This window comes from Anomaloglossus baeobatrachus, chromosome 5 (assembly GCF_048569485.1).
Source record: "Anomaloglossus baeobatrachus isolate aAnoBae1 chromosome 5, aAnoBae1.hap1, whole genome shotgun sequence".
Classification (NCBI taxonomy): Eukaryota; Metazoa; Chordata; class Amphibia; order Anura; family Aromobatidae; genus Anomaloglossus; species Anomaloglossus baeobatrachus.
The window spans coordinates 101,222,058-101,237,825 of record NC_134357.1 but is presented as its reverse complement, the minus strand read 5'-3'; the positions used below and the strand labels follow the sequence as shown (position 1 = coordinate 101,237,825).

The 15,768-nt window shown below is 43.0% G+C and overlaps 1 protein-coding gene across 4 annotated transcripts in view; it reads left to right on the top strand.

Annotated features, from left to right (window-relative positions):
* Positions 1-15,768, top strand: part of PRKG1 (protein kinase cGMP-dependent 1) — a 1,599,245-nt gene that overhangs the window by 333,786 nt on the left and 1,249,691 nt on the right. The window contains exon 1 of one of the 4 annotated variants that reach the window (XM_075348721.1): positions 4,707-5,594. The exons of 2 other annotated variants lie outside the window; for them this stretch is intronic. In XM_075348721.1, the coding sequence (XP_075204836.1) occupies positions 5,287-5,594 (308 nt within the window). In that variant the 5' untranslated portion in view covers positions 4,707-5,286. Of the gene's footprint in view, positions 1-4,706; positions 5,595-15,768 lie in introns of those variants that run through there. One more of the 4 variants, XM_075348722.1, reaches the window with a different exon arrangement.

Genomic DNA, 15,768 nt, shown 5'->3' with positions numbered 1-15,768 from the left:
CTCACCCTGCCACCTGAAGTGAGTAAAAACCCTGAAAGACATCCTGCCTGTGTGGTCATTCTGCGACTTGTGGTACTACAAACCTACACAGGGCCCTGGGGCTTGCCTCACTCTCAGGAGGCTCCTACATCTAACTGCACACACCATCAGCCCCAGGCGACCCTCAACCTGCAGTGGCGGTCCCTACTGGCCGCAATACTGAGAGTGGCGTCACGATCAAAACCGAAGATTCCCTACCAGTGACGGAGATCCAGCAACGTGGAGTCCCTGAAGGTAACGCACCGACACCGACACAACACCTGTGGGGCTTCACACAATATGAGAAAATCTCTCATTACGCTTAAACCAATGTTAATCAATGAGACAGCTCAGATCTGCAAGTTTTTCCTCAGCCCTAATCGGACTGAGGAAAAAAATTGCAGCATACTGCAATTGTCTGTGAGTCTTGGATCATTCGCACCCATACAAGTCTATGGGTGCAAGTGAAACATCAGACTGCACTTGGATGACAACCGAGTACAGTGCGATATATGCACAGACTGATGGAGGAAATGGAGAGATTAATCACTCCCTCTCCTCCACAGCTATGATCCGATCGCAAGATCGGATCACAGTTGTATGACTCTCAGCTGTCGCTCGCTCTCACAACGGATGCCATACGTTAGGGTGACTCCAGCCTTATACTTTTCCTCTGATTGTTCCACTCCTGGCTTTGGCTTATAAATACTGAGGTAAAAACTCACCACATACTCAATATGTGAAGCCATTTTCCGTATTTGGAAATGGCTTATGTGAAGGAAACCAGTATAAGTAAATGGAAGTCATAAACTATGCAGTGACAATGCCTTTAGAGGGGATCTCCATACCCTTGGTGATTGTACCGTATGTGCCATCTATCCAGCAGCCGACAACTCCACTACAGCTAAAGATGCTTGTTAGATGACAAAAGTTTACTAATGACTATTGTCCATGGCTTAAACTACTATATTCAGTCCGGTGAGGGACTTTCCGAAGATCCATGAAAAGGTGATTTATAACTAGAAATTCCATTTATGAAATTACTTGAACATTTGGTAGGAAAGGGGCTTAATATCTATTCTGCCAGGGGAGCCAGCCATCACGAAGCATGAGACTTTTCCAGTCGCTAGGACAACCACTGGGGGCGGGCATCACATGGGGTAGAAGTAGGCGCAACCAACAAACTTAGAGCAGAACCTTCCTGGGCACAGCTTGGGATAACATCTTGCACTGACAACAGGAGTTAGTGTTTCTCTGCGTGGGCCCGTGGCTTGGAGCAGGAGGCTCGGCCCGGGTTCCGGATAGCAACCAAGGGACACTTCACTAAAAAACTTTCACGGGCACTGGCGGTGACCGCCGACTATCCGGGATGGGCTGGAGCCCATCGTGGCAGAGATCGGTACTCTGGGGCAGCACCTGAACTACCTGTGAGTAAAAGACCTGGAACAGCAGCCCCTGTCTCTGCCTCTCATTTACCGGAGCCGTTGCCCAGCACTCTGGCACCAACGGAGACTACCACGACCCACGTCCTCCTCCATCATCCTCCCCGGGGTAATCCCGCTTCGCCTGTGGGGAGCAACACCATCCCGGCTACGACCTTCAACATCAGCAGCGGCGTCCCCCATCCCTGGCCGCGTACCACAGGTGGCGTCACGATCTTAAAAAGACTTTCCTATCCTCCAACTACCACCTCCATCCTTCCTACCACCCTCCACCTACCTTTCTGTACGCCTCGGGGCAACTGAACCGGGCCAGGCCACCCCGTGACTACGCAGAGGATCTGCATCCCCGGCGCAGCAATGAGTAGGTTAAAACACCTGCTCCGTGGGGTGCTACAGTACAGTTAAGATCAAGAGATCTGCGGCCGATCTGTGCATCATGATCTGTACTCCGATTACATAACACAGATGTTTGAATCTGACCTTAGACCTAGAAACTTCTAAGATTTTTGAATAACACGTAATTTTTGGTACAAAGCCAGGAGCAAATTCAAAAAGAATGAGAGATATAACAGAAGGGCTTCTCTGTCTCCTTTTTCTTGCTTCTGGCTTTGGCTACAAAAACTGCACATCAAACTGGATCAAAACTGCATGTGGATTTTCAGCTATAGTGTGGAAAAGTGCCAGAGACTAAAAAATAAAAATAAAAATGGAGTTTGGCTAGTAGAGAAAAGAATGGGAGGGAGAATATATGTGCACTCCTCCGTTTTGACTTCATTAAACAGCACCCTCACAGTGAATCATTACTACAAAGTTAAGGCCGCTTTACACGCTGCGATATCGGTCCCGATATTGCTAGCGTGAGTAACAGCCCCCATCTGTTGTGCGACACGGGCAAATCGCTGCCCGTGCCTCACAACATCGCCCAGACCCGTCACACTACTTACCTGCCCGGCGACGTCGCTGTGACCGGCGAACCGCTTCCTTTCTAAGGGGGCGGTTTGTTCAGCGTCACAGCGACGTCATAGCTGCGTCACTGAACCGCCGCCCAATAGAAGCGGAGGGGCGGAGATAAGCGGGACGTAACATCCCGCCCACCTCCTTCCTTCAGCATAGCGGCCGGGAGGCAGGTAAGGAGAGGTGCCTCGTTCCTGCAGTGTCACACGGAGCAATGTGTGCTGCCACAGGAACGAGGAACAACTTCGTTACTGCTGCAGGAACGATGTTTGAGAATGGACCCCCATGTCACCAATGAGCGATTTTGCACATTTTTGCGACGATGCAAAATCGCTCATAGGTGTCACACGCAACGGCATCGCTAATGCGGCCGGATGTGCGTCACCAATTCCGTGACCCCAACGAGTTCGCATTAGCGATGTCGTAGCATGTAAAGCCCCCTTTAGATGAAAATCCAGAAGAAATCTGCAACACATGGGACGATGCTTTTTTTTCCATGGTTAAGGGCTCACTCACAAGCGTATAAATAACACGAGTGCAATGTGAGAAAATCAGTCACTGTGCTACCTGTGTGTGATCAATGCCAACATAGATAGAAAACAGCCCAAAAATACACCTGTATGAACTTAACCTTAAGCTGAGCTCATACAAGTGATGATTCTCTTTTCCAAGAGAATCGGATCGATTATGGGAATGCACTTGGGTCAGCCTTTGATACAACAAGAATGAGCTGAATGTCAGTTTACTGTGATCTGATCTCTCACATGTGAGAATCGGATCACAGGTGCAGAGAAAATGGAGAGTTTATTTTCTCCATTGCCTGTCTTTGCACTTAGATGACATCAGAGCAGTCTGATGTTTCACACGCACCCATAGACTTGTATGGGATTGAGTGATCCAAAATACGCTGCCATTCGCAGCATGCAGGAATTATTTTCTCATGCTGAATCGGCAATACGCTCATCGGCACTTCTCCACAGTATAACAATGGAGTGAGTGCTATCTGATAAAATATCAGATAGCCCTTGTCAGTGTTATACACTCATGTGAGAGAGCCCTTAAGGCCCAGTCACACACAACGACTTACCCAGCGATCCCAAAAACGATATGACCGGATAAGGATCGCTGGTAAGTCGCTGGGAGGTCGCTGGGGAGATGTCACACAGTCAGACCTTACCAACGACGCAGTAACGGATCGTGTACTAATACACTAATCTAGCCATGGACTCTGGTTTCAAAAAGTTTATATTCATGTGTTTTTGCGTCTGAAAATTGTGTGTTAAATAGCTGGTAGCCAACTCTTCATTGTTCTCCTACGGAACCTTAGATCAGACCTGTCAATCACACACGCAGTGTAAAAATTACAGAAACATACAGTATAACTGCCATTTTTGCTATTTTTTTGTTCTGGTCAAATATTAGCTTTAAATCAATAGGAAAATATAAACCAGACACTACAATGTATTTTTGGGGCTTTTCTTCACACTTTTGGTACTTTTTTGGGCTACAAGCTTTTTTTTCCAAATGCAGAATGGTCTATGACTAAGTGATGCTTTTTTCATGCATTTTCCAAAAATTGCATAAAAAAAAAAACATGCATCAAAATGTAAAAAAAATGGAAAAGGCATGAAAATCTTGCAAATATTTTTTTTTGTGCAAACCAAAATATTTTTTATTCATCCTAATAATTGAATTTGTATTCATCATACTAATATCATACTGATATCTGGCTACTAAGTTGTGGTTGAGCATTCACTTTGAGGCACAATGGACATTCTTGCAGATTGGAATTATTGCCTAATAATTCTTCTTTTTGTGAAATAATTTAAGTGACCAAAAGGTAAACATTTATATTAACAATAGGGATGGTGCTGTATAATCTGAGGTATAATGGGCAATGATGTCATCTGCTGAACATCATGAGAAAAGCTGCAGAAAGGTAGAAAGAGCTCTGGTGCAGAGTAGCATGCTGAACATGGTATGTACTGATATGGTATATACTGAGCATGTAAAAGCATGCTGTAGAGGTGGATTAGCAGTCTAGCAACTGGTGAGAAGAGCCTGGTATGATCAGAGGTCTAGCATGTGATGGGATCAGGAGCATTAGTACATACTGAGCTGTGCTATCACCGAGGAGGCTGTGGAGGAGATGCCTGCACTCCAGTTTCTACACTCCAGAAGCTCCTGTAGACACAGCTCCTCTCTGCCTGTGTCTTGCTCCCTCTGTGCCTCTTTCTGACGCAGATAACTGGAAATCACCCTGTACCAGGGCTCAGCTCTCTGAAATCATAGTCATCCTGACAGAGGGAGGGATTTTTGTTCTTCTAGTTGGAGATCATGCATGCAAATACTCTCTGGCTCTGCCTGTGATTGCTGCCACTCTCTCTAGTAATCATCCTTGTGGACATCTACTTCTCCAGCAGCTGACACTTTCCAGGACCTCAGTGTGGTGGTGACCTGTAGACACTGGTAGCCCAGGGCGCTGAGGAATTTCAGGCACAAAGGCAGCATCTGTTTACGATTGGAAAGGTGGATCTTCTTCAGCGTTAGAGACCTCCTCGTTGGATGTAAGAAGTGAGAAGCCTTCTGAAGACTGTGATTCATTCCCACAAAGGGGTTCTTGGGGATTTAAATGCAGAACGGATACAAATACCTTCACAAGGAGCTGAAAGTCGAGTAGGAGGCTTGATCGCGGACGCAAAAGGGAACTTGTTGTAGGCGCATAAGGGGTCCGAGCGAGGATCACGACCTGTTGTGCGCAAAGTAAGTTGGAGAAAGTAGGAAGAGGCTGATCCTGCTCTGGAGGGGGGTTAAACTGACCGGGAAGACGACGAAGGGAGAAGAGAAGGCAGCAGGAGCCCCTGCCGGGAATATGGGCACATTGCGGGACTTGCAGTACGCTCTGCAGGAGAAGATTGAGGAGCTCCGGCAGAGGGATGCTCTCATTGATGAGCTGGAGCTGGAGTTAGACCAGAAGGACGAGCTCATCCAGAGATTGCAGAATGAGCTGGATAAATATCGTTCTGTAATCAAACCTGCAACCCAACAGGCTCACAAACAAACTTCCAACACCTTAGGGGAGCAGAGGACCAAGAGGCAGGCTATCTCAGCTGAGCCAACTGCTTTTGACATCCAGGATCTCAGCCATGTCACTCTTCCTTTCTACCCCAAGAGCCCACAGTAAGCAGCAATGTGTCCTTGTAGCATCCTGTCTGTGCTAGTTCAGTGCTCTCTGTATTGTCTCTGTCCATCCACCTGTGTATAGACGACCTACTGCACCTTCTACTTTCCATTTCTTTCTTCATCCTCTGCAGTAATGTATAACTAACACTTCTGTATCGGCTATTATCCACATTCCTTCCCCCCCAAAATCCACAGTAACTGCACCCATCTATGTGTTGTTGTCAAATGTCCAGGTATGTGAACCTACATACTTTTTATGTTTAAAAACTATATGTTATGTACCAAATATTGTGATAACTTGGTGCAACTTATTTCTATATAGATGTAAATGCTAAACCCATCTCTTGTGCTGGGTGTATAATGTGGGCACTTGCCTAGATGGGGTTAAGAGATTTAAGCATGTGCAGTGCTGCTGGTAAGGCAGTAGTTGACACATGCAGCTGATGCCCATAGTGGAGAACTTTTCCAAAAACTTTGTGACTCAGGTATAAAGAATAATTTATCTCCAATTGCTCTGTTATATAAGATTATATTTTTATTAAAATCACCAATAACTGCCATAGTTGGCATTGCATTGTCAAGACCAAGCCTCGTATATGACCAAATAATGTGATTTTAGCTTTCTTCTTTCTGAAATATTATCCTCCAATGTTAATAAATAATTAAATTATTTAAGGAAAACTTAAACATCAAAGACAACACAGTTCATCCACATTTCCCATGTGGATTGATTATCCAGTACATCAAGAGGCATGAGTTCCGAATTATTCCAGGCGCTGAATGTTTTCATTTCCACAATCCCTGTTATTGGGCAAAATGACTTGAAGTAGGGAACAATTTTTTCTTGGTTGAGTTATACTACCCTATATGCGCCCACAATTTTACTCTATGCAATGTGTCACTTAACTTGGAGAGTATGCATTAGATCCAAGTAAAGCACCAATGATCAAGATAACCAGTAAAAACGGAATTTCACAAGAAATGGTTGTACTAAGGATGGTCTACTAACTTAATTCACCTTTTTTGTAACAATTGTCCAATACATTGGCCTTCAGGGGGATTTTATCCTCTATTTGCTGGTGATAGTAGCTCAAGATGGCTTTTAACACGTGCTTTGAAGATTCATCGTTTGGTAAGCATCGGGCTCTCCCACTTATATCTATTATTTATATCAATTGATGAAACACTCCAACAGAGCATGAATATTTTAATGACATGAACACCTATCTAACTACACTGTTGCATACATTTTTAATCCCAATAACTTATATCTAGTGAGTTGAAGAATCCATTGGATGGGAAGCTTTAGGTTAACCAAGGACAGACCCAACATTGTATACATCATATTGTATTGGACTGTGACTGCAAGTGCAGCTAAAAGAGAACACAGCATTGAAAGAGTATGAAGAACATTGGTTCCATCCCATTGCTCTCTAGTGGTTGCATAACTACAACTCCCAGCATACATGTTGAGAATTGTAGCTGTATAACAGCTTGAGAGCCATAGGATGGAGACCACTGAATTCAAGGCACAAAAATGATGTACAGAAATTGACAACAAATACGGTGCAACCCGTTTATAGTATGTCCACACGCACCCATTCACCACATACCCATCCACACACTCAGAAGCATACAAATATAAACACAACATACAACACAAACATACACACACATACATGTATACATACAGACACATGTATACATACTCACAGACACATGCACAACACACATATACTCATACATAAACATAAATACATACACATACAAATATACACACACCCCATACACACCACTGATTCTGTGAGTTCAAATACACTACACACACACACCAAAACACCACCACTGATTCTTTATGTAAAAATACACCACACACACACAAGCACCACATACAAACACAGATACACCACACACTCAAACACTAATTCTCACACCACTACCACTGATCCACTGATTTTGTGTGTTAGAATACACCACACACACACATATACACACCCAAGCACTGCACACACCACCACTGATTCCGTGTGTAAGAATACACTACACACACTCGAACCACATACGCACCACCACTGATTCTATGTGCAAGAAACACTATTCATACACACCTACAACACACACACACACACACACACATAAAAACACACTCCACATGCACACATTCAAACACCACACACACACACACACACACCCACACACCACCACTGATTCTGTGTGTAACAATACACTATACACACTTACCACACAAACCCAAACACCACATACACACACCACCACTGATTCTGTGTGTAAGAGTACACTATACACACATACAACACACTATACACACACACACACACACACCACCATCTCTACTGATTCTGTGTGTAAGAATACACTATACACACGTACAACACACTCCACACACACACACACACACCACCACCATCTCTACTGATTATGTGTGTAAATCACTAATTTTCCTCTTTTACTTCTTCACACTGTATGAAAACTCACACTTAGACATATTACAGGGAACACATGGAGTCTGAAAATAGGAGCGATTGCTATCGGAATGCGCTATCAACAGCAGACGGGAGAATCACCTCTCAGCAGGTTAACAGGTAGCGAAGCACAATGATTCTCCCTGAAAGCAGCTTCGATTTGCTAAACACTTTCCGATCACGGCTCGCAGTAACAAAAAGAGAAAAATGTTATATCACTCCATTTACACGACAAATCTGCACACTCCAAAATTTGGGGCTTTTGATCTTTTTTTTTTTTACACAATGCAGTTCATCAGATTCTTATATATTCAGCCAGTGCTGAATGCAGTTTATATAATCACAGCGTGGGTTAGCTGAATGCATTCCCTAGAGAGAGTGATAAAATCCTTCAGAATTAAGCTCGAACAGCAGGGACAGTTTATAAAATCCTTGGGGATTGCCAATGTCAATCACTAAAAGAATGCTAAACCACATTTACTTTCTCTCTCATGCTTTCATTAGTTTTTCTTCAGTGTCTCCCATCCGTTAATATGTCATGGTAGTGTGCAGATATCTTCTGCTTAATATAATGTATGTGCTTTTCAAACATTTGCACATTTCCGGGATAGTTACTATCATCCTATCCTTGCCCTATACCATATGTCCTGTTCATTAGGCAATAAAAAAGCACCTTTATGAAGTAATTGGGTATGATTTCCTGGTAGGATTGATGGCAGAAAACAATTTATGTCCTTATTGTTGCTGTTGGCTGATTCCGAGGCATGACCATATTTTGTTCCGTCTGCCTAGCAATGGAGGTTATGCCTGGTTCCCTAGCAACAGGAGGCTAACACTGGAATGTTGTGCTCTGAGGCATGGAATGATCATATTCCTACACACTTCTCCATTCCGCACCATATCTGTCTCCTGCCTATCAATGGGACCCTCTCCTTTTCTTCTTGTTGACTCACCTGTCTGCTTTTATTCCACATTTTATGTCAGGTGAACCCTTTCTTCTACTCTGATATGCCCTTTCATTCTGCTTTAGTCTTTCCAGTCACATCAGCCTCTTGCAGTTCTATTATTTGTTTGATTACCTGTATGTGTTACTGAATTGTTGGGATTTCATCTCCCGGTATACCATGTTAGATGTGCCACTATTTGGTGTGCTTTTTTTTACCATTTTTGAGACATCGAGGAGCACATTTTTTAGAACTTTTTTTTTGTATACTGAAGTAGAGGTAAAGTATTTATGACCTTTAAAGAAGCAAGCTATATGACCTTTAGATTAAAATAGCTTATAGTCCAGCAAGTGTTGAATGACTGGTTGCACAATTTCTATGTAAAACCAATATCCCAGTTAAAATATCTGACAGAACCATCCAATGAATGACACCGGTACTTACGAGAGCGTCGATGCTTTCTTCGAGTTGTTAGACTTGTGCTAACTTTGTCAGATCGTTATTCATCCTGTAAAGTTCCCCAGGGGTACTGTAGTTGGCTTATGCTCATTTCCTGCTTTTGATGGTAGCGCTAGTCAGGGAATAGTTGAACTACACCAGCTTGATATCACTTTACTTGGTATAACTCTTATTACTTGTAGCAATCTATCTGGGTACAGATTCTTGATTGTTCAATTATTAGGTAGTTGTCATGATTCTGATTAGCGGTGCTCTGCTCTCCTGCAGAGCCTATTATGGGCCTCATATTTTCCTCTGCTGAACTTGTTGTTCGCAGTCTAGTCCTGTGTAGTATGGGAGGGGCTTGTTCTTTGTAGCCTCGCTCTGGGTGATTGCTTTATCTGGAGCTATTTCACCCGGAATGCCAGCAGTGATAGTTCCTGTTTAATAGTGTATGTCTCTTGTTTCCGTAAGTGAATGATCCGATCTTGTCCCGCTACCTACCTAGTTCCTCGTATCCCGTCCCGTCTCCTCCCCAACTCTGACTTGACTCCCTGCCTCCCTGACCTTCGGCTTGTTTCCTGACCCCGGCTCCGCTCTCTCCCGTGTATCTGACGTGTCCTCTTGGCTATCGACCTCAGCTTGTACCCCAACCCCGGCTCCCTTCTCTTCCTGGTACTTGACACGACTTCCTGATTAACTGACCCTCAGCTTGCATATTGACTTCGGCTTTTCTCTCTCCTTTTGTTTCTGACGTGATCTCCCAGCTACAGACACCTGGCTTGTTTGACTGCCCACAGATCTCCTCTATTAGTGTATCTAACAACTCCTAGTGGTTTAGTGATTCATTACACCTGGGTGTTTGAGATCACAGTAGTAAATAGTTGGCAAAAGTAATTTTATTATGGCACATAGCATGGACTACATCCTCTCGTTACAGGAGCCTAAAGGATTTATTTTAGGTAGCACACCATTTAGCTCCTTTTAATTTTAGACACAGGTCCCTAAACTGGGTCACAGGTATCAGAGGCTCAACAATTGGTCACTCCTGTTCCAAGATTTTTAAAAGGGTGAACCAGTGACCAGACTTTGATGACCTTTCACACAGAAAGTAAGGATTCATACTTGAGTGTCATGGTGAGAAACTTCCTATTACTTAGCTGCGTGGTACCCAAAAGCAGCTATGGTTTGAACATCAGCAACATGAAACAGGGAGAAGATGTCTTGTCACAAGATATTGATGACCTTTCCTTAAAATAGGTCATCAATATCTGATCGGTGAGTGTTCAACACCTGGGGCTCCGACCAATCAGCTCTTATTTTCTCCAGCAATGGTCAGATGTAGTGACTGATCAGAGCTGCATTATGCTGCTAGATTCAACATATAGCGGTCACTGCTCAGGATTGCAAACCAGTTCCAATACAAGAGAATACACCCACTGCTCATCTGCAGGACTTGTAAGCAGACGCTACAAACTGAATGGAGTTGAGCTCCGTTCAATGATTACTTCAAACTTCCACAAGAGCTAATACAAGCTGATCATTTGGAGTGATTGGTGTTGGCCCCCCACCATTCTGATATTGATGACCTATGTTAAGCATAGGTTATCAATATCTTGTGAGCAGACAACTTCTCCCTGTCCATGCTGATGATGCTCAGCCATAGCTGCTTCTGCGCCCCACAAAGGCTGAGTATTTGGAAGTCTTCCACCATGATGCTTAAGCATGAATTCTTACTTGCTCTATGAAAGGCGAAATGTCACAACTGTAAACAATAGTGGATTATACCCGACTGTGTATGCAACTCATACACAACTATATAAACTTACAATAACAAAGCTAATAAAACAGCAAAATCACACAATAAATGGAAGAGTACATGTGACTTGATACATTGGATCAAAAATGAAACTTTAAGAGGTTGTTCCATTTCAACTATGATTCCTCTATATACTAAAGAACGCAAAAAAACAAAAACACTGAGCTTTTAATCTCCATCTTGGGGTCAAGTGTTATGTTTAGAGTGTTGCAGCCAATCACTGAGCTATGTAGTTGGCTCAAGCCGCTGTCTTAGTGATTGGCTGCAGAGCTGTCAACGTGACATCACTGCTGTAGCCAATCGACAAAGACTGAAGACTACAGGAGTGATGCTTTCCAGGAGGATCATTAAAGGCTCCTCTTCAGTATTATTTTTTTGCATTCTAGAGACTATAAGGGAATAGACTAGATCTACCGTCCTGTTCTTTCATATTTCTGGTCACCCACATTGTTGTCAAATATCTTTTCTATCAGAAGTGTTGCCCCACCATCTGAGTCATTCTTTCCAGGTGAATTTTTTTGTAACTTACGCTGACACCTTTATGAGGACAAAAATTGTAGTGAGAAAGTTGGCGCCAAGTAGTTGATCCACTGTCTTGGCTCTTTGTTTCCGAATGAATGGTATGAATATATTCTAGCCATATTGAAATTCTTTTATCTGAGGTGAGTGAGATGATTTATGAATATAATTTTCCTTTATGAGTTCAATAATGAGACGGACTGTCTCGAAAAAGCCCAAAGAACCATAAACTGAGAATACAAAGACACGCCGATATTCGCCTATGTCACATTGCTCATATTTTTCTCATTTGCCTGTCATGTATTTATATCTTTTGATCCTATCAATGAATTCACTGTCTGCAGAACATTTAAAGGAAATTGTCTTTTGCTATTCTGGAGAAAGCATCTAACCCAAGTGTCACGTATAGTGCACAGTGATAGTTTATACCGAGAATTGTGCGTTTGCAAGAAAGGGAATGATCCTTTCAACCTGTTTCTCAAAAGGTTTGCTCTGAACAAACAGAAGAGCCATCCTTTGAAATTTCTAGACAGTTTTCTTAAAGGAAAACAAGTCTATAAATATCAGATACCTTAAAAAAATTACATGTGAAGTCACACTTTAGGTCTAAATTATCAAGCAATGCTTTATTATTGGCTAACTTTTTCCCGAAAATGTAGAGATTAATAATTTACAATATTTTAGAATATGTAGATGGGTATTTGCAACATATTTGTTTTTATAATTATAGTCCATTTAGTTTTTCTTTGGCATTGTTAGTATCCAGGTTAGTTAGGATAGTTCAGTGCGCCATATCACCTCCTTGTATAAATATACACTTTATGGAGGCAGTGCTGTCTATCAAGGAAAACTGAAGCGAAGATATAGGTATAACAAAAGAAGATGAGACGGTACACTAGGACCAGTTTTCGACAAATTGTGGACCTCCGCAAAATTCCAAGTGGGACTCCAGATCCTGAATTGCTACACCGATAATACCCTGCTATATTTGTACTAATATTCTCACCTGGTTCCAATGTATGGCACTCTGTGTTTTGCATGAGCACTGGACTTAGAGGATCAATCAGCAGGATTTTGCTATAGGAGGTAAAGGCAGTGCGATGCAGATGAAGCTGATGGCGCCCCCTCCACACATGAACTCTCAGCCCCCATGTAAAGGAATAGCTCAGAAACTAAGGTTACAGGACCCCAAATGCACCCCACCTTCCAATCCGATGGGTTAGGTAACAAGCACTGACGACCACTCGCATTAAAATTGTTACCGTATATGCTTCACCAAAAAATACCAGCAAAAGTTAGAAAAGTGTACTTTGGAGATGAGGATGAATGTGAAATGTGTTTTCATAGTTAGATATCAAATCATTCATTCATCCAATAAAGGCCGCTTTACACGCAATGACATCCATCGCTAACGCAATGTCGTTGGTGTCACGGAATTCGTGACGCACATCCGTTCTCGTTAGCGACGTCGTTGCGTGTGACACGTACGAGTGACCGCTAGCGATCAAAAATACTCACCTTATCGTTGACACGCTGTCCATTTCCCAAATATCATTGCTGTAGCAGGACGAAGGTTGTTCGTCGTTCCTGCGGCAGCACACATCGCTACGTGTGACACCGCAGGAACGAGGAACATCTCCTTACCTGTGGCCGCCCGCAATGAGGAAGGAAGGAGGTGGGCGGGATGTTCGTCCCGCTCATCTCTGCCCCCTCCGCTTCTATTGGGTGGCCGCTTAGTGACGTCACTGTGATGCCGAACGAACCGCCCCCTTAGAAAGGAGGCGGTTCACCGGTCACAGCGACATCGCTAGGCAGGTAAGTAGTGTGACGGGTCTGAGCGATGTTGTGCGCCACGGGCAGCGATTTGCCCGTGACGCACAACCGACGGGGGCGGGTACGCTCGCTAGCGATCTCGCTAGCGAGATCGCAGCGTGTAAAGCGGCCTTACCATGGAAATATAGCAATATTCATCCCTGACATCCTATATTTTTAATGTCGAAACCAAGGAAAGTTATGGAAACTAATTTTTTTTAACTATAATAGCGGCCGTTTGGTATCATTTAAGTTGTCCAGTGTTTGCCAAATTTCCCAATGGAAATTAATCGAACCTTAACACAAAGGGTTACCAATGAGGGTTTTTATATCTGGCATGCATGGTGATGTATTCACGTAATGATGATAGTTCATCTACAGAACCATCATCAGTGCATGAATATCAAACCAAAATCATCATCAGTACATTAATACATCACCAGAGCCATCAAGAGTATATAAAAACAACAGCATAACTGTCATCAATAAATTGTTAGGTCACTAAAACTACCATCAGTTCATGAAAACATCATGAGAACCATCGTAAATGGATGAATGCATCCCCAGAACTACTACCAGTACATTAATGCATCACCAGAATCTCTATCACAACATGAATACATCACAAGAACCACTGTCGGTAAATTAATACAACACAAGTACCATCATCAGTACAGGAATATGTCACCAGAACCACCATCAGTACATGAATACATCACCAGAATCACATCCGTACATGACTACATAAACAAGCTTAGTACAGAAATCAATTGTAATGTCAAGTCAGGCCCTATAACTCCCAGTATATCCTTAACAATTGTAAAGAGATGCTGGGAGTTGTTATCAATCATTATCAGACTGTGGACCATACAGTAAACACAGTACTGATGAGACTTAGTTTTAACAAGTAAACATTTACATCCAAGTACCTTATAGGTGACATTTACTCTGAGTAAAGTCTTTCTTTTCGTTCCATCTTGTCCAGATGCCATTGTGACGTTTCACATTCACAGCTTTTCTCTGTAGACTTCTCTGTTCTCCAGGAATGAAAAAGGTGAGTATTCAGCACTGATATGAATAAAACTCAAAGTTTATTTCATAATTAAAATTATGATAAAATGCTGAACATCTGACGCGTTTCGGACATCAGCTCTTAGTCATAGGTACAGCGTTGGTTCTCCTCTGTCATTTCCATGTCAAAACACTTAAATATTTGCTCTAGTTTTACATGCTGTACCTACGACTAGGGACTGACGTCCGAAATGCGTCAGGTGTTCTGCGTTTTATCATAATTTTAATGATGAAATAAACTTACAGTTTTATTCATATTGGTGATAGACACTCACCTTTTTCGTTCCTGTATTCTGTGGAAGCCAGCCACATGTATTCGTGCACCTGCAATGGAGTCGAGATGAATACTACCTGTGCCTGATTATCTACTGCACCTACAGAGACCTGATCCCCTCTTGTTATTTTCTCTGTTCTCCAGCCTTCTGCAGCACATCCTGAGGTATAATCGCCCCACTGTCTGCCATTATCAGCTGTAATGGCCACACCATTATAATCTGCCCCTATGAACCACGACCTATGCCATGGCTGTCCTCTCTCCATTGTTATCCCTTGCACTCTCTATAGCTCCACACTGTCCCCATACCATGCTACCCTATCTCCATACTGAGTCCCCATTTCACACTGCCCCATCTCCATATTCATACTGTGCCTCTTTTTCACACTATGTCCTCATTCTGGCCACCATGTTGTTCCTCTTCAAACATTACCCCCTCATCACACTGTCCACCTGCCCAGTATGATGGCCACCTTAGCCGTCTTTACAGTATAATATACACAATAGCCCCCAATACACAGTATGATATCCATCTCAGCAGGCCATGCAGTATGTTGTCACCCCCAGCCCCCGTTATATAGTATGATGGTCCCCACAGCATCCCATACAGTATTATGGCACATTAGTCACCGTTACAGTATAATGGCTCCACAGACCCTTATATACAGGATAATGTCCCCTTGTGCACCCCACACAGTATGATATACACCACAGACGCCCAATATACAGTATAATATCCACAATATACAATATTATGTCCATTACAGCCCCCCATGCAGTATGATGTCCACCACAGCCCCCCATTATATAG